The 23,049-nt window shown below is 39.2% G+C and overlaps 1 protein-coding gene across 13 annotated transcripts in view; it reads left to right on the forward strand.

The window, feature by feature from the left end:
* The window catches only part of CEP350 (centrosomal protein 350), a 70,980-nt gene that overhangs the window by 28,694 nt on the left and 19,237 nt on the right, over nt 1-23,049 (forward strand). For 11 of the 13 annotated variants that reach the window (XM_085586710.1, XM_085586715.1, XM_021545943.4 and 8 more), the window contains 19 exons: nt 391-544; nt 1,684-1,847; nt 2,754-2,943; nt 4,261-4,475; nt 4,631-4,794; nt 5,441-5,551; nt 5,796-5,927; nt 6,455-6,579; nt 6,959-7,078; nt 7,518-7,684; nt 8,158-8,354; nt 9,061-9,245; nt 10,156-10,243; nt 10,596-10,742; nt 11,533-11,690; nt 15,201-15,323; nt 18,847-19,046; nt 21,131-21,342; nt 22,550-22,694. In XM_085586710.1, the coding sequence (XP_085442836.1) occupies nt 391-544; nt 1,684-1,847; nt 2,754-2,943; nt 4,261-4,475; nt 4,631-4,794; nt 5,441-5,551; nt 5,796-5,927; nt 6,455-6,579; nt 6,959-7,078; nt 7,518-7,684; nt 8,158-8,354; nt 9,061-9,245; nt 10,156-10,243; nt 10,596-10,742; nt 11,533-11,690; nt 15,201-15,323; nt 18,847-19,046; nt 21,131-21,342; nt 22,550-22,694 (2,997 nt within the window). The remainder of the gene's footprint in view (nt 1-390; nt 545-1,683; nt 1,848-2,753; nt 2,944-4,260; nt 4,476-4,630; nt 4,795-5,440; nt 5,552-5,795; nt 5,928-6,454; nt 6,580-6,958; nt 7,079-7,517; nt 7,685-8,157; nt 8,355-9,060; nt 9,246-10,155; nt 10,244-10,595; nt 10,743-11,532; nt 11,691-15,200; nt 15,324-18,846; nt 19,047-21,130; nt 21,343-22,549; nt 22,695-23,049) is intronic. The other 2 variants (XM_085586717.1, XM_021545953.4) reach the window with 1 other exon arrangement.

Below are 23,049 nucleotides of genomic sequence, written 5' to 3' on the forward strand. Positions count from 1 at the left end.
GAGTACTTGGTCTCTGAGGAGGAACGTTTTCTGAGAAGTTGATTTCTGTCTTGTGTTTTTTCTCAATTCTTTTTACCTTCATATTATTTTCTTTAAAGATGATAGCATGCAATTTTCTGCAGATGACTACTCTAAAGCACTGTGCTCTTCAAGAATGTTTTGGTTAGGATATGTTAATGAAGTAAAGAATCTGATAATTTACAAAAAGAAGAAGACTATGCTTGTTATCTTGTGTTAAAACTGCCATGGAACAACTGTACTGCTGTTCTCCTGATGATTTTTTGTTTGAAAGGAAGTCATTGTAACTCATGGTTGGGAGGATTTTAATTCCTATTACCTATATGATGTATGTTTGTATTTATTATAATTTTTGCCCTCTCCACACCTCAGTGTTTGAAGAAAGGCTGAACGGAGGCCCTGCCCTTCTGCGCCCTTTGCTCCCTGCCATGAGCCCTCCAGAGAGTGTGGCTTCTTATGAGGATGACTTTGCCTCATCACAGGGAAGCAGCACTTTAACAGACAAAAAGATTTCACGTGACCTCAGGTAACTGTGTTAGACTTTTTAGAAAAATAAAAATGCAGAATTCAAGAGAAAATAGTTAATATAAGGTTTGTTTCATAATATGCTGGATATCTTTTCTGCTGTGCTGTACTATACTGGTCAAAGTGATTAAGTATTTTCTTAGGCCCTGCAATTAATAGACCAGCCAACATAATGAAGGTGGAGTCCAGTATTTCTGTTCCATGTCTAACTTTTGCTGTTCTTTAGCCTGCACTGGTAGCTTTAGACAAGATTTTTATCCTTTGTAGTCTGGTGAAAATTAGTTCTCTGACTTGTGTGGCTGCAATAATGCTCAGTTGAGTAATCTTGTAATTCAGAAAAAATATTAAAGATATTTTACGTCCAAAAATTACTTCAGTACTTCAAAACCTTGTGGTAAATATGTAATTGCTTTCAGCAAGCATTTGTCAGTACTTAATTAGTAGAATACATGATCTGTCTGTAAGAATTTCTAAAAGCTTTTGTTCAGATTAAAATTTGAAGACTGTAGATCCTAGACTCTCCATGTCTACTGCATGGGTTCCTGAATTTTCCAAGACCCTCTTTCTTGTATATTTATATCTTTTGGGCACCTTGTGGGAGGCTACAAGTGTGTTTATACCAGTGCTACTTCAGAAGAAAAGAAGTTAAATGGCACTTTGCACACTGAAAATTATTCTTTCTGATTAAAGCTTCTTTCTTCTGCTGGTATTAATTAGTGTATGATGCATTGGCATCTCCTTTTTGCAAGTATTTTGTGATCCTTTATTTAAAATTGCTTGTATTTCTGGCAATTGACATCTGTATGCCCAGAGATTATCTGAAATGCAGTCACAGTTTGAGTCATTCTTTTGTTGTTCAGGTATGGAGTCAAATAGCTCTTTAGAGTTAAAATTGGAAAGCACAATTGTTACCCATCTTATAGTCTTTCATATTATTGGAAGCATGTTTCAGTATGTTCAATATCATATCAAACTTCCCAATGCCTTAGCTGTCACAGTTTTTAATTCCAAAACCAATGCTTTTCTAGAAGGGTTGATTAGTGCAGTTTAGTAATCTGTCTCTAGTTCAAAGTGTGGTAGTTTCCTTGTGGTGCACGGGAGCTGAAAGTCCTTAATCACCAGCAATGTGCTCCTTTCTAGTGTTGTTGGCAGCAGTAATTCAAGCATTCAGGAAGAAATTCCCAGTGGGAAGTCTCCCCTTGAGGCTCGGTCTGTGGAGCTTGGTTCTCAGCACTCATCAGGACCCCGGTCTGCAGCATCTTCCCGCTCATCTGCTTCCTCCAGAAAGAGAGGGAAAAAGGAAAGTAAGTGCAATACTTGGCTGTGGAGGATCCTTTTTTATTAAGGCTTTTCTTGTTAGGAAAATTGCAGTCCTACGGATCTGGAAACTGTAATCTAATACTGATAGAATGATTGATTTATTCTTCCAGTGATTCCGTCTTAGATTGTTTTTGATTTTGGTTATTCTCTGACCTTAAAATACAGTAATTTAAAGTTAAATAAGCAAGAGGTTTTTAACAGCATTGAAAAGTTTCCTTTTCTAAACCAGCCTTCTAATAAATAAGTTAATTTTAACATTGTGTGGGAACTATCCTTAGATTCTATACTGAGAAAATGCCAATAGGTTTCTGAGTTATGGCCATGTTTGTGAAAGTGACAATAAATTTGCTTGAATGCCTTGTCTTTGGGTCACAGTTAGTTTTCACTAGTGCACAAATGAATAAATAGATCGGTTTTTGTGGTAACCTGTCCATTACAAAAGCATGAAGAAAATTGAGACGGTGCACCCATAGTATATAAGCAGTGGATAAAAAATAGCTAGGTTTTAAGCCAATGGAAACATGACAAAAATAGGATTAGGCATTCTAAATGATCTCTCTTCCTATTTTTTCAAAGTTCTTTACCTTTCCCCCAAAAAGCTAGGCTGTATTCTGATTATTAGTAGTAAAGAATCAAATATGTATTTTCCTTATTTAAACTGATAGTGTGCTGAAATGAAAGCTGAGTGACAGTTTTGGCAGTGAACACAATATATAGAAGAAAACTTTATTGCCAGTTCTACATTTCTTGCTTGTTGGATCAATAGGCTTCTAACTCAGCGGCTTCTTGTATCAGGGAAAAACTTCTCAATTCATTGTTTTGGAGCTTGTGATAGTAAGGTATTCACATGTAGAACCAAGCAAACTTTTGACACTGTTGTTGCTTCCTAGGGTTGGACACTTTCAATGGAAGCTCTCACCACTTTTCTGTGGAAGAAGATAAAATACTGTCTGAATTAGAGAGGGGATCCCAGCAGGCTAAGAAGTCCTTATTGAGTAGCAGAATTTCTAATAAAGAGCATGAGCAGAACCCAGATACAGACAGCACACTGGAAAACTTGTCTGGACACTCCCTGATGAGGTAACAGGAATGTTATGAGACTTTATGCAAATATATTGATGCTTGGTAATGTTACTGACTGTGTCTTTGGACATGCAAAAGGGAAGTAACAGAAATGGCCAAATGGTAGTAGGATGTGCATCCAGAAAACATTTCTTCCCTGTATTTTAAATATGAAACTTGGTGTCCTGTCATGTTCCCTACCTCAAGCATTGAAATACAGTTTTTGTTTCCTTCTTCTAGAAAAAGCCAGTTAGAAATGTGTCAAGGTTTAATCAACCTGTGCAGTTACCTTTATTTTTTCAGTAGATACACAGACAATTTTGGCTGTACTTGCGTTCAGCTAATACTCACAAAGCCTACCCAGCTCTGTGAGTCGATGCCTTTTGAGAGATGAACCCATCCTTGGAAAAGAGTGCATTAAAAAAAGAAAGAAACATATATTTTCTGTTGAAACCTCTTTTTGTCTAGCTAAAAATGCAGTTTTCCTGCTAATTGTCCAGTGAAGGTGGTTATGAAACACTCAGTTTTCACTGCACTTTTTTCTAAAAAGCATCAAGCAATATGAGTGATATCTCATTCTGTATTGGTTTAGGGCAATTCTGAGGATTTTGCTTATGTTGGTGCCTTTTGCTGACTTCTAGGATTGGGTTTGAAAGGTCTTTTGACCTCCTAAGATGTGCCAAGTAATGCAGAATGTTTTCACAAAGGATTTAAACAGCCACTGTTAATCCTCTTCAGCCTAATAAAATTGAAATAGTAAATTTAAAAAGCATCTGTATTATTTTCTCTGTTTAAAAAAGAAATGTCTTCTCTCAAAAAGTGTTACCATAGTATCTTAAGAATTGTTCAAGTCAAGTTTTTGCCTCCATTGCATTTTAGGAGAGAGATCGAGACTCAGAGCAGTGGCTTGTCACAATCAGTTGCATGCATGTGCTGATAGTAAATAGTTCAGTTTTTAAATGCACGTGCAGATTGATTGCATCCTGACTTTCTCATGCCAGGCACTGAAATGGCTTGTCTGGTCATGTAGAACATGAAGATACTGTGTTAATTAAAAAAAAAAAAAAAAGTTTGTGTATGTGCTAACTAGGCTTAATAACTGGGGAAAAATAGAGTGCTCTGGAAACTTAACTCTGAACTGGGATTTAGGGACAAAACCCATCTCATGAGGCCATTTCCGGAAGACAGAGTGGGCATTTGCAAACTGAACAAACTGTGCCCTTTGCATGGATCTGTTTGTGTGTAGGAACAGAAGAACAAGATGATTCCTTTATTTTATCAAATAACTGGACTAGGAGAATTTTTGACTCCTTTTGGTTTTTGTTTCACTGTCAGTTTTTCAGACAAGGGAAGACCTCAGAAGACACCAACTTCTTCCCCATCTTCCAGCTCCCATAAAATGTTGCAGCTGGATTCTGTAGGCAATACAGCAGAAAGAGTCAAGTCACCTTCTGGCTTTTGTGGAGGTGCAGCCCCAGGGCTGAAGCCAAACGTGGCCTTCCCTGACGTGGGTCTGGGTACCAGCAGGGCTGCAGCAGCCTCAGCAAGCGGTGAGTGTTTGTAAAAACCATGCTGATGCTGCAGTGCTTTTCCTTGAGTTTTTGCTGTGGGACAGTGAGGTCTGTGGGGCAGTGAGATCTGTGGGATGGTGAGGTTTGTGGAACAGTGAGGTCTGTGAGGGTGAGCAGTGTTTGCTGTCCTGCAGGGTGCATGCGTTTCTCCCCCGCGGGGCTGCAGCACCGTTTGTCAGCGGAGCTGAACTACCTGAGCGCTATCGAGGAGTCCGTGCGGCAGCTCTCGGATCTGGAGCGGGTACGAGGCATTTCCCTCGCCCAGCAGGAGAGTGTTTCTTTGGCTCAGATTCTCAAGGTAATGGGGAAATATTTCTTTGTCTTAACCTTTGCCTTTTTTTTCTCTTGTATTGTTTGTTTGCAAAAAAATTAATTGAGTTAGGGCAAGTTAAGCTTTTGTTAGGAGTGCAGAGAAATCCTAATGGGCATGAGGAGGCATCTCTGATAATGGCCATTTTTTAGGGTGCATATTTATTACCTTTAAATTGACACCAAGGAAGTAGCTGCTCTGGAATAGGTGTCATTCATATACTCTTAGCTGGAATCACTGTTTTGGTTGTGTTCCTCCGATAAAAGCATGATTGTTTATTGGTATTGATGTTCAGTTCCGGTGCCATGCAGTGTAGTTGTTTGGGCTGGATTAATTGTTTTATTCCACTAAAACAATATTTTTGCCTGAAGTTTCCTTATGTTGACAAGATTGTTTATTCTAGTTTGTTGAATTAATTGATCTCCTAAATTCCTTTCTGCACTGTGGTGGAAGATTATGGGGAATGAGCATTGCCTCAGAGAGGGTCACTGGGTTGAAAATTCTGTTTCAAGCAGAAGAGACACCCCAGCAGAGTAGATCCAGATCTTTAAGAAGGCAGTTGCAACCAATAGCTAAGCAAATCACATCATTATGTTTAAATTGCATGGTTAAAACTTGTTTTCCTGATCTTTAGGCACAACAGCAGCGCCATGAACGGGACTTGGCTCTTTGGAAAATCAAGGCTGAACAAGAAGCTTTAGAAAGTCAGAGACAACTGGAAGAGGCAAGGCAGAAGGCAGCTCAGGTAAGGCTGCCCTTCAAAAATATGGAGTGGGTAAGAGACAAAATGTTATAAGTAAATCCATGCCTACAGGTATTCTTAATTTGAATCTGTGAACCTATGAAAGTACCAAAAGGGTTTAATACAGCTAAAAGAAACCCTCAAGGGCCTGTTTCAAACCTTTATCTGCCAGATTTTGAGAAATAAATCTGTAGCTACTATAGCCAGACCATTTTGAAGACCTGAACTGTCTGTGTTTTCTGCACAGGTCCATGCAGAATCACTGCAGCAGCTGGTCCAGTCACGGCAGGAGGCTGGGCAGGAGCCCCCATGCATGGCTGCAGCCAAGCAGGCAGAACCTGCACTGCTGTCTCCTGATGCAACTCATCAGCTCTGTGAGGTGAGGCCCCAGGGAGGGAGAAAAGCCATTTTATACTGAATTTTACTATTAAAACTACATTTTACTTTCTTGCCTTTTAAGTTATTTTCTGTTTGGTGTCATTCTGGGTACAACTTCTTCACTTTCATAACATGAAAAATGATAGGACTTCAAAGGAGCTGCTCTGGCATCGTTACTTAGAAGTCAATCAGTAGCTTTAAATCCCTGTTCCATATTCTTATGATCTTCCAGTTAATGAACTATTAAGAAGTTTGTTCTTCCAGGACAGATTGATGACAGTGAACATAGCATCTTCAGTTTGTAAGAGCTGCTCTCCATCAAGAATTGATCCTGTATCTGTTTCACATGCAAATTAAATTAGAAAAGCAAAGAATTGCAATTTTGCTTATTGCTGAAAGTAGAACAACAACAAATAAAATTTAAAAAATAGGAGAAGGGAGAATCTGCAGCCAGAGTGATTATTCTCTCCTCCAGAAGCATTTTGATGCTGATAAGCTGACTGTATCCCTTGTTTTTGCTGTACTCAGATGACAGAGTTAGCACGGGACGCTGTCAGTGCCCCAGCTGCTCCAGTCTCCTCCTTGTTTGACCACCAGCGGCAGCACCATTCAGAGTTCATGAAGCAGCTGAGGGCCCGAGCTGATACAAACAGGTTTGCCTTCATGTTTCACATCTTGGGAATGGGGAAGTAAGATTTGTTAGGCTTTGCTTCACCTATTCTTGCAGAAAATGTTAAGATGTCATCATGAGTAAGTATTTAAGATGAACTTGGATTCTATCTTTATGCCCTTAATAGCATACACACACAAAATGTGACATTAACTTGTTCTGTGAAACTCTACATAAAAAGAGTAGAAAAGGATTATCTAAATGTTTTGTGGGATGATATAACCTAGTTTAAGCCTTAGGAAATCTTTTAGCAGGAATTTTAGCTGTTACTACTTCTAGTAAACTGATGAAAGCTCATGAAAACTCTATTACTCCTATGTTTAAGACAATGCAGATTTATCCTAAATGCTTCTCGTTTCCAGAAAATGTGAGTCTGGTGCTATATCACAAGGTAAAGACGAGACAGGTGACTCAAAACAGACATACTCACCAATGTTTGATAGTTACTCTGAGTCCTCAAGATCAAAGGTTCATGATCAGAGGTAAGAAGCTTTTTGTATCCTCTTCACTTACCTGATCTAGTTAGGTCCCCTGAAGTTTCTCACAGCCCTTCTCTGATCTTGAACTGGAAAAATGTTGTCTTCTGTAGTTCTCCTAACTTCTAAAACAGAATTTCTAACTTACTTATTCTTCTAAAATCTCAAAGAAGAGTTGTTTGCATTTGTTTATCATCACTACTCACTACCAGGTAAAGGATGTGCATACCTTCAGACCATATGGATTTTAAGCTAGAATAAAACCAGTAATCAGTAGTTTGATGAAACTTGGAATTTTAAAGTAGCCAAACTGCATTTTAAAACCAAACCCTCTGCATGTTGTTTATTGTTGTGATGTTAATCGTGGTGTGTACAGTAGTAATGTAACATAAGTATTTTGAAATGTGCAAAGTATTTCTAAAAAAATCATCTCTGGATAACACAGTAGTACCAGCAGCCGCCAGGAGAGCCCTTCAGTTGCATCTTCTAAGGAGAATGAGAAAAAGCTTTCCCGTCGTGAAAAGACAGCCAGCAGTATTGAAGAACAGGTTCAGACTGCTGCAGATGATTCCTTGCCCAGTGACAGTGTTTTGTCCCTGCCAGATGAAAAAGGTTGGCTCTGCTGCTGGTGTGTGATGGGTCTGAAGGTGGTGAGGGGGGAGGGAGGGACGGTGGTGCTGTTTTAGAATGAATAATGAGGGAAAGGGGTGTGAAGAAAGCTGAGCCCCAAGTGAATTGTAGTCTCTTAAAAGGTAACAGAGAATGGCACAGTGAGATGGGAACCTTTGAGATTCTGTTGTGTTAGCTTAGCCACATGCTCACATGCTGAACCTGCAGGCACAACACCAAATGTGTCAGCAACTCCAGATGTGTTTATACCTGTGTACACAAATCTGCTATGTCTCTCAAAGCTGGATAACAGATGTCTTCTAACTCAAAATCATTCTTCCCTAAACACTCATTTTTCTACATTAGTTATCTCTCTGCCTTTCTGAGCCCCCTAACTTTAGTGAGATGAGACAGACTAAAATTTCATTCATGGTGCAAAACTGAGTGGAAAGCAGCTTTCCTGATTTCTTCCACAGATTCCGCTTCTGTTGCAACAGAATATTCCCTGAAATTTGATGAGTCCATGACAGAGGATGAGATTGAAGAAAAATCTTTTCGGTCTTTGCTGCCCTCTGAGAGTCATCGCAGAAATAATCTGGAGAAGAAGAGGGGCAGTCGTGATGATTCTGATGAGGAAGTGTCCCCAGACAAAACAGCTCTGTCATCTATCAAGGTAGATGAGGCAACCATATTTAAGTAAAATTAAATTAACTGATCTTTGGAATGTGTTTTCTCTTGAGACTCCAAACACAGCTGAATAAAACATCCCAAAGCAAGCAGTGCCACGCAAAGGCCACTTGTTCTTGGCTCCTTGGCAGCCTGTTTGCTTGCAGTCATTTGAGAAGCACATCTCCCACCCATGCATGTGTTTGAGTATGATGAAAATATGCTTAGACATGGTTAAGCTGATAAGCTTCAAGTGGGCTGTTCTTAGCTGTGTTTGCAGGGTTGAGGGTTCTTTTCCTCCCTGTGGTTCTCTGAGCATCTCAAAACAGAGAGCTGTGTGAATCATGCTGCATGTCACTGTTGTACAAGTGTGATGACTTATGAAACAATCCATCCAGCCTCTACCTTGTGGCTTAGGAGGAGTGGCTTTTTGAGGCAGGTTTTAAAAGTGGATTAAGTCCTCCAACTATGCTAACACACAGCTAGGAAATACAAGAGGATGCTTCATCTCTCTGGCCAAAGTGGGGACCTCCCAAAACTGTCACACTGGGCAAAAATAGCTGGTCTGCACAAAGCTCAGAGAAAAAACAGCTTCCCTTCCTGTATCTATTTTTGTGTATCTGTGTATATACACACACAGACGTGCACTTAGTAATTGAAAAAAAGCCATGGCGTTTCTGTGGTTTTGTGCCAACTTTTATCTTTCCTCCTAGGAGCTAAGCATGCCATTCTCAGGGGGGCAAGACAGTTTCTCTAAGTTTACCATGGAGATGGTAAGACAGTACATGAAAGAGGAGGAAATGCGAGCTGCTCATCAGTCCTCACTCCTCCGGCTCCGGGAGAAGGCTCTCAAAGAGAAGACCAAGGCTGAGCTGGCATGGCTGGAACACCAGAAAAAGTAAGGCAGCTCTGAATATACATAACTGCTGACTGACCATTTCCTTCTACTTTTCAAGGTTTTGTTTCCACCTTACAGCTCCTTTACTAAAGTATTAATGGTAGAACTAATCTTCTGACATCAGTATTCTGTACAGTTGTTACTGGGATTTGGAAAGAACAGGACCCAATTTATAAATGTGCTTTGGTATTTACATTGAATAGGATTTGATTAAGAATTTCACTGAAACAGTAGAAGAGCAGATATTTGGAGAAGGTAGTTGCCAGCCATTCCGCTACACATCTTAATTCAGGAAGATATAAAACTGTCAAACAGTTTGACCTTTCTTTGCTTGATGTGTATCTGAAGTAATTTTAGTTGACTTAGGCCACATTTTGTGAATCTGGATACATGCTGTACTTAGTGATTTGTTTCCAGTCTAAGATATGCTTTGTCCTGAAGTCCACTTGAAGTACTCACTGATGCTGGTAAACAGCAGTGGCCAGATTTAATCAGTAATTTTCTCTGCATGAGAGTACTATTGTTCAGCAGATATTTTCTTACCATTTCTTGTAATTGTGGATTTGACAAAATATTATTAGGTAGTGAGCCAAGTGTGCTTCCTTTTGTGTTTCTCAAATGGTGAGTGTGCTACCTCTGCAAAGCTTCTGCCCATTCTTGTGTGACCTCCTATTACCTGCACTGGCCTTTTTACTGTGCCTATTTGACTAAATGTTGCAAAATATTCCACCATAGAGCATGCCAGTGATTAAGGTTTATACCCTTCAGCAGAATAGAAAAAATAAACTTCTTTTTATTTTTCACTTTAAAGAATAAAAAAACCTATTGTGCACTTTTAAAATATTACTTTATTATTTATTATTATTATTAAGTAATCTTATTACTTTATTTATACTTAATCTGTTTGTAGGCATTTGCGAGACAAGGGAGAGGATGATAAGATGCCTCCTATTCGAAAGAGGCAGCGTGGTCTGCTGCTGAGATTACAGCAGGAAAAGGTAAGGGATGCCCTCTAGGAAAATCCTGTTGAAAGCCACGTGTACCCATTAAAGGTTTCAGACACTGTAAATACAAGAATGGAGAACCAGCAATATTTCTTACCTGTAAGTTTTATTTGCATTTCAGTCACACTCAATATGTTGTTCTCAAGGGTCCTTCTCTAGCTGTAATCTCATGATTGAGACTCTGATTAATTAATCTCTAGTTCTTTGCTACTGAAATTCAGCCAAGTTCCTTCCTCTTGTAACTGCAGCCATGTCAAACCCATAGGAAGGGCACTGTAGCAGCTTTGAGTGTGTCCTTGAGAGAGGTCTGTCAGTGTTCTCATGCTGAACCTTTTCCACCTAAAAGGCAGAAATTAAACGTCTCCAGGAGGCAAACAAGGCTGCTCGGAAGGAGAGGCAGCTCATCCTTAAACAGCAGGCAGAAATCGAGCGAATCCGTCAGACTACAATGAAACTGCAGGAAAAACTGAAATCTGCAGGAGAAAACAAGCTGGTGAGTGTTCAGCATAGGAACTGCTGTCTTCCTTCCCTCTTCACCATGCAGCTTCATTGTTTATAGGAACAGAAGGCTACTAGATTGGACCTATCACTTGGAAGTTTTGTCTGCCTGATGAAAAAGGTTGGCTCTGCCAACCTTTACCTCAGCAATTTATGTTTAGTTTCTTTAGAGCATCATTTAAGGAAATGCCTTTGGAGAAGTTACAAAATAATTTAAATGCACAGTAGATGTGTTTGTTCATTCTCAGAGTGAACTAATGACTTTGGGAATGTGGATTTTTTGCTGCTTAGATCTCTCAGGCTTTGATTTTTGTTTGATTATTTGTCAGGCACAAAGTACTAAATATAAGCACTAACCCCAAAACTTCCTGCTGTGTGTGTTAGGGTAATTATGCTAAGTTTCTTGCCCCTACTTACCTCCTTCCAAAATTTTAAAAAAACACAAGTTTAATAGTAGTACTGTAGAAAATACTGATTTCCTGTTTGGGTAACTGAGTTGTGGTGGTTTGTTGCTTTGGGGGGCTGTTTGTTTTGGTTTTGATTTTTTTGTTCTGGGTACAGTTAGGGGAAAACTTAAATTATGGAGAGAAAGGATGTGCTAAGAGCTTTGTGTCAAATAAAAATAAGGTTATGAAGTTAAATCTGCAAGTGGACAGACTTATCTAGAGCACTATTTCATGCGATCTAGAGATTACAAGCTAAATTAACACAAATTAATACAATTTATAAAGGATTTTGGAATAGTCTTTTAATGGTTCTTTTTTATTTTAACCCTTTAATTGCAGGAGCTTCCCAGTGAGGATGACATCAAGCAGAGCAATGGTTCCAGCCCTCTTCCAACTGATGCAGAAACACGCAGCCCTTCCCCAATCTCCATCTCCAGCAGTGAGACCAGCAGCATTATGCAGAAACTTAAAAAAATGCGCAGCAGAATGGATGAAAAGTAACTATATCTTTTTTTTTCTTTTAAAAAAGTTTGCTATTTTAATGCAACAAGTTGGCTTGGCCCACATCTGCACTAAAAATGGCCATCAGAAATAGTGGTGGTGTTGATATCACACTTTGATCTGAAATGCCTGAAAAACAACTGATTGGAAGCATGTATAAAACTATATTAATCTTTGAACATAATAATTTAAATGCTACAGTTCTTGCATGATTCAAACATTATGGTGGACCACGTGGTCAGGGTTTTATTGAAGAAGATTTGGTTTAATATATTTTGTACTTGATTGAGTACTTAACAAGTGTTGGTATTTCTAGGTACAAGGAATATGGACAGGTTGTGACTTCACAGCACATCCTGTCAGAGTTTCTCTTGCAATGAGAGACTTGAAGTCAAATGGTCAAAATGATGCCTGTATTTTGTATCTTCCCTTTAATCTTAAAGAGTAAAAAAATATAGGGAGTGAGACTCTGGAATTACAGTGCCAATTTTTATTTGAGTTGAAATGTAACTTGTAACAGCAATTATCTTATACAAAAACTAGTAACTGATTTTCAGATCTGGCTCACAGAAAGACACTGAGATTGTCAGGTATGTGAGTTCTATTTAATTATCCAGCTGCTGAATTTTAATTCTGTTTGCATTAAAATCAGGTAGGATGAACTCTTTAAATATTTTCTTTATTAATGGAGGTGATATGTATGTGACTGAGAATATATGTGGTTTACAGGTTGGAAAAATATTGAAAATGTTTCTTAGGCTCCAGAAGAAATAACAAAAGCTGTGTGCAGTTCCTATGTCTAAAAACCTAAAATGAATCTCCTGATTTCACAGATGAAGTTGCTTCAGATAAAAACTTGTTTCTGCATCCCTTCAGTGTACCAATTGCTTTGTGTGCATGAAATATCCCAAACGCTTTACCTGCTTGTGCTTATTAGTTTGAAGCCCTAAATTCTTATTTGAGACTAATTCATTGAAAGTCTGGCTTCTGCCAGTTGCCACAAGAAAGTCTTTGCTTAAACAATTCTTCTGAGCTTAGAACCAAGACAGTCACTGCACTTCAGTCTGTGTGGGTGATCTTTGGAATGTGTTTTCTCTTGAGACTCCAAACACAGCTGGATAAAACATCTCAAAGCAAGCAGTGCCACACAAAGGCCAGCTGTCCTTGGCTCCTTGGCAGCCTGTTTGCTTGCAGTCATTTGAGAAGCACATTTCCCACCCATGCATGTATTTGAGTATGATGAAAATAAAACCCAACAGCAGTTAGGGAGGCTTTGGTGTGAGTAGGAAAAACTCAAAAAACTTGTTGTAGTTTCATGGCCTTTGTGTCTAGCCTGAGTTGATTGCTGTTTTATTCCGATTCCTCTGGTGGCATCTGATAAACTGAACAGCCCAAATCACTGATGATTAAAAGTTTATGAGGTGTCATATTTCTAAAACTAAATTCCTGGGGTTCCAGATTGTATGAAAATCACCCCATCATCATAGTGGTAAATTTTCAAAGTATCTTTTGAGGCTGGTAAATGGCTTAAGATAGGGACTTGAAAAGCATGTGTGTTGTAGACCATGCTGACTTCTAGGGTTTCAAGAAACGAATTTTTTCTTCTAATCTTATTTTTTTCTTAAAAGAGGGTCTTTATCTCTTTTTTCCCCACAAATTCAACAAATTTCATATGGTGATAAAAAACAATCTGCAGCTTACAAATTTTGAGATAGAGTGATTTTGAGATACTAAAAGAGATGACAAACACTTGTCTATTCAAGACTCCTTTGCTATTTTTTATCAGCTAGTGACTTTGTCAGTATTGTTCTTGAAATCTTATTTCTTCAAAGTACATTCATTTCTAAGCAACACTTACAATTGCATAAAGACTTATATATTACAAGGGATAGTAGCAGATAAAAAGTATGTTCTACCTTTAGTGATATTTTAGTCATGAGTTAATTATTATTTTGTGTAGCTGGAAATATTCCTCACCTGGAGAATACTTTTCAAAAGCTGAATACCAAGATTTGAGATGGAACAATTACTTTTAGGCAGAACAAGAGGAAATTTTGTGTGATCTGTGTGGTCATGTGTTTTTGGTTTTATGGTTTTAAAAGTCTTGGATTGTTGTATATGTTCAAAGGAGGAAGTATATTGTGTAAGCATAAATAATTCTCTAAAACTTGATTTCCCTCTTGTACAGCTTTTGCACACGTTTGGCAGGTGTTTTGGTAGTGATAGCAGTCCTTATTGATTGAAAAACAGTGCTGACTCAGTATCTTATTTTTAATGTCTTGATTTGTGAAACACAAAAATAGCAATAAGATGTTTGGTTTGGGGGGTAATGATATCAAGCTGCTATTTGAGGGGAAATCAGGATGGGAAATAGGGCTTAAGGGAAGAAGCTGGATGATAAATACAAAGGAGCTAGAAGAAGGAATTGGGAAAGCCTGCTATACTGGATTTGCTGTACTCCACAGGAAGCTGGAAATCCTTTGGCTACCTTACTTAGGAGGCAGCTTTAATATTTGTCTTGTGCTAAAAGGGGAATGAATGAATAGTTCTGTTTTCATTTTTACTGATGAGTCTGTGTAGCCTGCATGTGAACAGGAGCATGCTCTGTCAAAGAGAATTAACCACTTTCCCCTGGCTTTCCTTGCATATGCAGCATTAATGATAATCTGTGCAATAACAAATTAAATGCTTATTTTCATTTGCTTTTCCTTAGTGTGCTTCTTAGCTTGCATTGTAGTTCAAAGAGCTAAATGGAGCATGGTATTTTTCTGTAAATTTCATGATTCACTAGGAATTAGCTTAAAAGGGTAATACTTTTAAGAAATAACATTTTAAGCAGAGCTGTAAATTATGTAGGTTTTTTTTTTAAATAGGTATTATTTTTCTGCAGTTAGTACTTCAAATGAAATATATGAGTATTCTGAGATCAAGTCTGTACTTTGTTGCAAAAAAATCCCAATTAGCAGCTATAATGTGAATGGCAGGTATATCTGGAACTGTCCATGTTTTGAAAGTAAACTATTTCATCTCTTTTTTCTTTGCTCTTTCACTGGTGTCTACCTTACTGTAGAAATAATTCTACTGAGGTTTCACCAGGTAAAGAAAATGTGTTTAAAGTTTCAGACCAGCAAATTGTTGATACTGCAAAACCAGCATGCTCTTTAATACCAATAACACACTCTTTTGAGAGAATAGCATGAGAAAGGGTCAGGCTGAGATATGTTAACTGGTGCCTGTGGAAATCTGCATCAAAGTAAAAATTTAAAGAAAAATACAGCAGTGTGAAAGTAGTTTGTCTTTCATTAACAGAAAACCAAGTGTTTTAAGTGTATGTTCTATAACCTTCTGCATAACAGTGTATAGTTTTTGTACTGCAGATGTTGGGTATTAACTATACAATGTTAAATGCAATTAATTTTAAAGTTCTTTGCCAGATGCTATCCTTTTCTCATTCTTTCTGCCTTAATTGCTATCTTAGTTTTAAACTCTTCCTCCTTATTTTGTAGACACTGCTCTCCTGTTCACTACTTCTTCTCTGTCTTTACGTCTCACCACTGGGCCTCTCTCAGTGTCTGTTTTCCCAACCTCCACCCCAAATTCCAGCTGTATATCTACAACCAATTGGTCAGGTAACTGTATATTTCTCCAGTGATAGACTCTTTGATAGAGCATGCTCTGTTCAGAACCTAGAGGTTCTTCAGCAGTGGACATGGTTGACACTTGCCTCCCTGTTTGCAGATCTTCATCAATGACATAAGACAGGGGGATCACTCCACCCTCAGCACCAGGCTGAGCAGTGCAGTTGATTTGCTGGAGGGAAAGAATGCCATCCAGAGGGATCTGGACAAGCTTGAGGAGTGGGTCAGCCCTGCACTTGGGTCAGGACAATCCCTGCTGTCAGTTCAGTCTGGGGAGTGAATGGATTGAGAGCAGATCTTCAGAGAAGGACTTGGAGGCGCTGATGGACCAAAAAATTGGGCGTGACTGCAGTGTGCACTTGCAGCCCAGAAAACCAACTCCATTTTGGGCTGCATGGAAAAACAGCAGGTCAAGGGAGGTGGTTCTCTACTCCACTCTGGTGAGACTCCACCTGCAGTCCATTATGCAGTCCTGGGGTCCCCAGTGTGAGAAGGACATGAACCTGTAGGAGCAGGTCCAGAGGAAGCCACGAAAAAAATGAAGGAGAGGGAACACCCTTCCTATGAAGAAAGGCTGAGAAAGTTGGACTTGTTCAGTCTGGAGAAGAGAAGGCTCCAGAGAGACCTTATTGTGCCTTTTTAGCATATACAGTGATGTTATAAGAAAAATGGAGAGAGACTTACCAGGGCCTGTAGTGATAGGGCAAGGGGTAATGGTTTTAGGCTGAGAGAGGGTAGATCTAGATTAAATATAAGGAAGAAGTTCTTTGCTGTGAGGTTGGTGAAGCACTGGCACAAGTTGCCCAGAGAAGCAACCTGTCCCATCCCTGGAAGTGTTCAGGTCAGCAGGGGCTTTGAGCAACCTGATCTAGCAAAAGGAGTCCCTGCCTATGGTAGAGGGGTGAATCTAGGTGATCTTTAATGTCCCTTCTGACCCAAACCATTCCAGGATTCTAATTTCTTATTCCTGCTATGCTCTGAGTGGCAAACAGACAGTTCACTTTGCTCCCACTGTCTGGTTACTACTGCAGAATATTTGCTGAAACCTCATAGTTTGGGCTTATAGTCAATATACCTTAAAATGTGCAAATGCAGTTTAGAGCAGCAGGTTAACACTAATATTTGAAATGCATGGATAAAATGTGTGATGTTAGCATCAGAGAAGTAGATTTGAAGTCATGCTGCTGTAATCTGAGTGCTGCTGCTTCCTCATTGCTCCCCCACATTTCCAACTGCATAGATGCCAGATGTGCTTTTGCAAATTTGTTTTCTGCTTTTGAAGATAAATGTGTACGCTTGGTGTTGCAACTGGAACCCTCTAGAACCCCCTGCAGTAAATATTAAGGCAATGCATCTGCTGTTTTGTGGCTCTGGCCTTTAAAACTCCAGGGTTATGAAAGGGTCTGCATTTTTGGCTATGCTGCTTTGATCCTCCTCTTCTTGTGGGTTTTTTGTTGGAATCCTCTTTCTTTCCCATCACTTCTGTTGGCTTATCTTTCTTATTAAGTAGTTCTTCTGTGGTAATTATTTTCATGGCAATTTCATTAATTCTCCTGTTTGTGGCCTTCTGGGTTAATTCATTTAATATCTGCTTTTAAGGAGTACTGCTCTTTTGAATCCATTTATTTCAGCCTTTCTCATGCATTTATTTCAACTTGACATACCTCTCTCAGGACCCAGTAAACTGCAAAACTTCCTGATGAAATCAAACAGTAGGTGAATAAAGAAGAAAAAGTTGCTTTTTGCATTTAGGTCATTGTAATAATGACCTCTAAAACAAGTTCCACATGCATGAGCTGCTGGAGTAATTGGAACTGGTGTGTGTGTGAGTAAGAGTGGATAGATTTGATAGTGCTGGTGAAAGACACAACATTATCATGACTGTCTCTGTCATGTTTGTAATGCAATTGCTGTTGGTAGTTTGCTGTGTTAATGATACCAGCCTGTCAGTTTTGCATAAGTGTTGATGATGTTTGATGTTCGTCTATAGAAAGTGATGAGTATGCACAAAATCATGGAATCTGTCAGCTTTAAGGTGGCAGATATTCCAGAGATTCTGAGGTGCTTCTGTTTTTCATCTCCTCTTGCTTTGACCAAAAGAAAGGAGATTGTGAGCATTTCTAACTGGCTTCTGAAACTTTTCTCTTCATGTCATAACTTGCTCCCTTTGTCTGAATCTGTCTTAGAGAAGGATTTATCTGAATCTCAACCTTTCTGATCAACTGCCAGCTCACTTTTCCAGGGAACAGAACAAACATTGAGCAAATGAGAAATGTCCCTTAGCAGGCGAAACCTGCACATTAGTCACTTGATCATTCCAGTCTCTGTAAATAAAAGGGTTTTTTGAAACATGAGAGTGAAAAACCACAAATGAGATTATTATCTGCTTTGCAGCTTAAGCACTTTGATGCTAAGTGCTTGGGATGGCTTCAAAATTATAAGGACATTCACAAAAACAAAGTATCACAAGTCTTTGAAGACTGCCTTCTATAGCACAACTTCTGTACCAATGGCAAACTCTCTCTAGCTGGCAGACTATGGACCTTCTACAGAGTGATTCTGTGACATCTTAAAGTTTTCATTGTAGGAGATTAATAGATTGATAGACACTCTTCTCTAGATTTGGCATGCCAGAGGAAGTGTGTGCAATTGATGTTGAACTTGCTTCCAATTTACTGTCTGAAAGGTTAAGTGCTGTGGTTACTTCAGTGCTCAGAAATGAGACAGGAGCTGGCAAAGAGAAGAAGTGTGTGTGCACAAACCTGTTCATACCTACCAGATCCTGTGAGAATTTTGTCAATTCTTAGGTTTCATGGATCACTTAAGAGCTCTTTGTCAGAAAGAAAATATCTGCAAATTTTCAGCAGGAGATTTAAATCTTATTTCTTCTTAAACTACCAGCCAGATACATTAGTAGCTGGGAAGAAACATTCTGGCATCATTATTCTCTTGATGCTCTCAGCTCACACTTAACATTCCAAGTGTACCAGTTTATAGAGATAATGCTTAAAGGAAGAAGGATGAAAGCTCCAGGAGGACTATTAATATAGAATCATCTTCTCTTATAATAACGTATTTGAAAAAAACCATGGGGCAGCTGAGGTTACAATTTTTCTGTCGTTGGTATTAGCAAGAAAGAAAAGTTCATTTTCAAATGGTCACGGCTTTCTAGAAGGTTCCAGTTTAATACCACAGGTACATTTCATGTCCTGAAATTGGGAACTTTTTTTCATTTAGTGCAGATGATTTTAATGATTTTGAAGATTTTTTAAAAATATAAACAGCCTCTTTACAGTATGATGTAGACATTACTTCCTGCAGAGAAAAGAACCCTTGTCTATTTGTGTGGTTTTTGCAGCAGCACATCAGAAGTCTGAGAGATAGCAGTTATTGTGGATATTATCCTAGAAAACAAACTGAACAACTGCAATAGTGAGAATGGTGGCAATGGAGCATCTGGGTGTTGGGGGCTGAGTGTGGCTGGTTTGGCATCGTCCTGTGCTCTGCCTGTCAGGTTCCTCACGAAGCGGGAGCAGAAGCTGATGCAGCGCCGGCAGCACGCCGAGGAGCTGCTGGAGTGGAAACGGCGCCTGGATGCAGAGGAGGCAGAAATCCGGAGGATGGAAAAGCAGGCTCTGGCTGCCTGGGACAAAGAGCTGCTCAAAACCAAGATAGCCAAGAAGGAGCTGGGGGATCAGAGTGCTGAGCCCAAAGGTAATGGGAGCTGGGGGGAGGTGACACATGACAAGAGTGAAGCATAATTTGACACAGGGATTGTTTAGGTTTGCAGTTGTTTCCTTTTATGATATTTTGTGCTTTCTGGACACTTTCAGAATCACAATTTCTGCACTCTGTTGCCTGTTTTACACCATAGTTAAATGTGTATTTCTCCTTTGCCATGTATCCTCCCAAGTGAATGGTGCAGCATAAGCCCATCAGTCACTTATATATACAATTTTTAAACTGTATTTCTGTCTTTTGCAGTATGGCATGATTGTAGCAATGGAGCTGAACAACTTAGACTACAAGGTCTAATGGCACCAGCCATTTCACTTGTTACTGTTCTTATCAGGATTTTCTCGGGGCCCTCTGGAATTCACCAAGGTTACTAAGACACAAACTGTGCTAAAATAAGAAAGAAGAAGCTGAGAAATCAAATTCCAAAACCACAAGAACTTGATAACGGGGTGGCAAAGCACCTAGACTGTAACCAATCCCATATTTTGAGAAGTGCATGCAAAACACATGAACAATTTCTTTTAATAAGAAATCCATGATCAGCCTGTGCAGTAGAGTTAGAATGTATAAATAAGTGGATAATGTAAACAGTAAGCAGCTTCTACTTAATCATATTAGTTAGTTGTCCAGGAGTCCTGAATTTCCCACACATGATCTTTTGCAGGTAGTCTTCTGAACTTGCTCTGTTAAAACTTATTTTCCCCAGTAGCAAGCAAAGTGTCTCTGCTTGTTAGCTTTAGTAATGCTGGTGAGGATGGCTCCTGTCAAGGGAGCCTGTCTGTGTTTTCAAAAAATGGAAAGAATTTTCTTCTTCCCTTTGTTGTTAATGCCACCTGTTTGAAATGTGTAGCTGTGGTAAAGTATGCTAGGATGTAATTAGTATAAATGATGCTATTATGAGGAAAAATTGAATTCCCAGATGTTGGAAGCTACAGCTTTACAGTTCTGTTTTAAGTGGATCATGCTGAAGCACAGGGAACTGAATTGCAGTGAGAGAAAGTGATTTCAGGGATTGTTCTAAAAACATATCTATTTTCCTTTTTTCCCCCACTTTACTGAAAGTAGGCAGCACATCCTTTGAATGTGCAAAGGGAATTCAGAGTAATGCCCTAGTACACTTGTTACTGAAAGCAGTCATGTGGATTTTAGGCATTGTAAGATATTTTAAAGATTGTATGTGTATGGGTCAGTAAGTTCCAATGAAAAAAATTCACCACAAATGCTGAATTCTTATCAATAAGTGAGAGCTGATTGTACCTACCAGTAAACATTGGAGCACAGCCCTGCTTCAGAAGGAAAAGTCCTTCTCCCCAGCCTTTACTCAAACACTGAATAGTTCTCCATGGCTGCCTCAGTAATGCCATGACTCCTGCAGAATTTAGTAAACAGGAATATTGAAAACCCAAATTATTATTTTCTTTGTTGCCATTTGAGAGACTCATGATGAAATCATAACATTAAAATGTTTTCTGCAACTACTGTAAAGGAAGCAATCAATTCTAAATTCAAGATCTGGCCTGCAGATTATATGCTCCTCCATGACTTCTTCAGACTAATAGTGACTCTTGCTTCTTTATGGTCAACTGGAAGGACAGGTTTCCCTAATAATCTTTTCAGAGTGTGTTGTCTGGAAAATGTTAAAATATCCTCTTTATTTTAAAACCTCTTTATTTTAGATAGTCAGCAATCACTAAGAATGTTGGGCAGTTCTCACAGATGCACAGAATCAGTTGGATTGTAAAAATCCTTGTGAGTTCATAAAGTCCAACCTCTTACTGATACCACCTTGTCAACTAGACCAGGGCACCAAGTGCCACATCCAGGTGTTTCTTGAACACAAATCATGTTTTAAATCATACTTCTGGTAAACAGGCTTGTTCTTGCTAAATACTTCACTGTCAGTGTCTAGGTGAGTGAAATAATGCATGTACAGCTAGCAGTTACTACTTTATCTGCAGACAGCATAGAAAGTTTGCCTTTCAACCTTATGCCTTCAGCTTCTGCATATGAGGTGGTTCTGATGTGCTTTTGTGCTTTTTTCTTCTTTCGTTGACTCTCAGAAACAGCTAGTGAGGAGGAGTCTCCAGTGCCTTCTTGCTCTCATCTGAATAGTGAAAGCTCTATCCCAGAAGATCTTGGCAGTCTGGCTGCTGAGTCTGTCCCATCAGAGCCCATGGGCCATGGACAGCCAGAAAGCCCAGATCAGAGTACAATTAATGAAGAAATGGCTTATTCTGAAGATTTCAAGTCCTCTACATCACCTGGCAAACTGGTGAGTGAGCTGTTCTGCCTTAGGTACTCTTACACACTATCAGAGGAGTGGCAAAGACAGCAATCCCAGTTGTCAAAAGTAGAGATTGCACTATTAACTAAATGTTAATAAATGTTTTCTGTGTTTATGATACCATTTCACATTACTGTCAGTAATCATTGTGATCAGACATGTGCTTTGAAGTCTTTAGGAAATATTGTTTCCACGCAGAGTTTAGATATTTTTAAAATTGTGGGTAGTCTTGCAAAACGTTTTGCGTATGTCACGCAGGTATGCAGTGCTAAGTGGTGGAATACTGACCCAGTTTAGCAGTGTGAATTAGCTGTAGGCTAGCTTGTTGCCATTGTATAAATTCTTTGAGGCCATGGAAGCTATGCTCTGTTTTTCCACTTTGCCTTATTTGCAAGTAATGTATCCCAAAGTGTAGCTATAGGATGAAGAAGCAGACCTGTAACCTCATGCACAGTCCTTTGGGTTTCAGATTGTGTCTGCTTGCTGCTTAATTCTGCCTTATTGTTCTATTCCAATTGTGATTTCTAGTTGGATGATAATTTTGATGAGTTTCATCCTGATAACTTTGCTCTGTGCTGTAGAAGACAGAAAATTCAGTGTCTGTAGGGTAAAAAACTGCTTATCTAGACAAATTACAAATAGTTTCTTGGCAAATTTGCTGAGGAGATAATAATAAAATGTCTAATGTGGGCCAGAGGTTATGTACAAGGTGTGTTAAAGGTAGGATAATGTTGAAGCATTAAGCAGCATTTTAGAAGAACATTTGCTCTTGGAGGTTTTGCCTGGCCTCAGAAAACTAGTGTTCTGTTGTTTCACTGATTCAGAATGTTGTCTTGCACCCTTTACATGAAGTGGTTAGTTTTTATTCGTTTATTTAGTAGGAGTTCCTATTGCTGCAGATGACACAAATGTATTGAACCCATGTGAGTCAGAGCCATGTCAGTTCACTTAGGTGGTAGTAGAGTAGTCCAAGCAAGTTTATTGAAATCTAGGCTCAAAGTAAGCAGACAGCTGTTGCTGCTCTTGGTATTACTGTTTTATTGTCTAGCAAAGATTAAATTCTTCTTAAGATTGTTGTAAAGGTACCACTGTTTGATATGTCCTCTGTCCTGTTCTTTCCTTGTAAGTGGCTCCAGATGACAGTGGTCTTCTACTTTCAAACTGCAATTACTTATTTATCCTTTTCTTCTCTCAGTCTCCTCCCAAAAGCAGCATATCTGTATCAAAGCAAGACTCCAGCAAAGGCAGCCACAGAACTGGAGGACAGCTACATTCACCTGTGAAGTCCCACCAGACATCTCACAACTGGTCTGATGAATCTTTATCTATGACACAGTCAGGTAAGTGTGATACCCACTTGGCTTTATATTGCTTTTTCAAAGCTTTTGCTTTTAGCAAACTTGAAATGCAGACATAGATGTGGAGAGGCAGACAAATTCCTAGAAATCGCCAAGACTTGGTGTTAGTGGGTGTATTATCCCATTATGTAATTTGATCTCTTCAGCTGAGGATCTTAATATAAGAAGGCTTTATATCCTCTTCTAGAAAGCTGTACAGGTTCTGCAAACACATGTGAAGAAGATGAGAGTCAACAGTTAAGGTGGTCCTAGGATTTAAAAATCCCTCCTTTTGCACCCAGCTCCAGAAGTAGAACAGCTCTGTTACATGGCAATATGGGAGAGACCTTTGGGGTTG

The sequence above is a fragment of the Lonchura striata genome, chromosome 8, assembly GCF_050655825.1.
Source record: "Lonchura striata isolate lonStrDom1 chromosome 8, ASM5065582v1, whole genome shotgun sequence".
Lineage (NCBI taxonomy): Eukaryota > Metazoa > Chordata > Aves > Passeriformes > Estrildidae > Lonchura > Lonchura striata.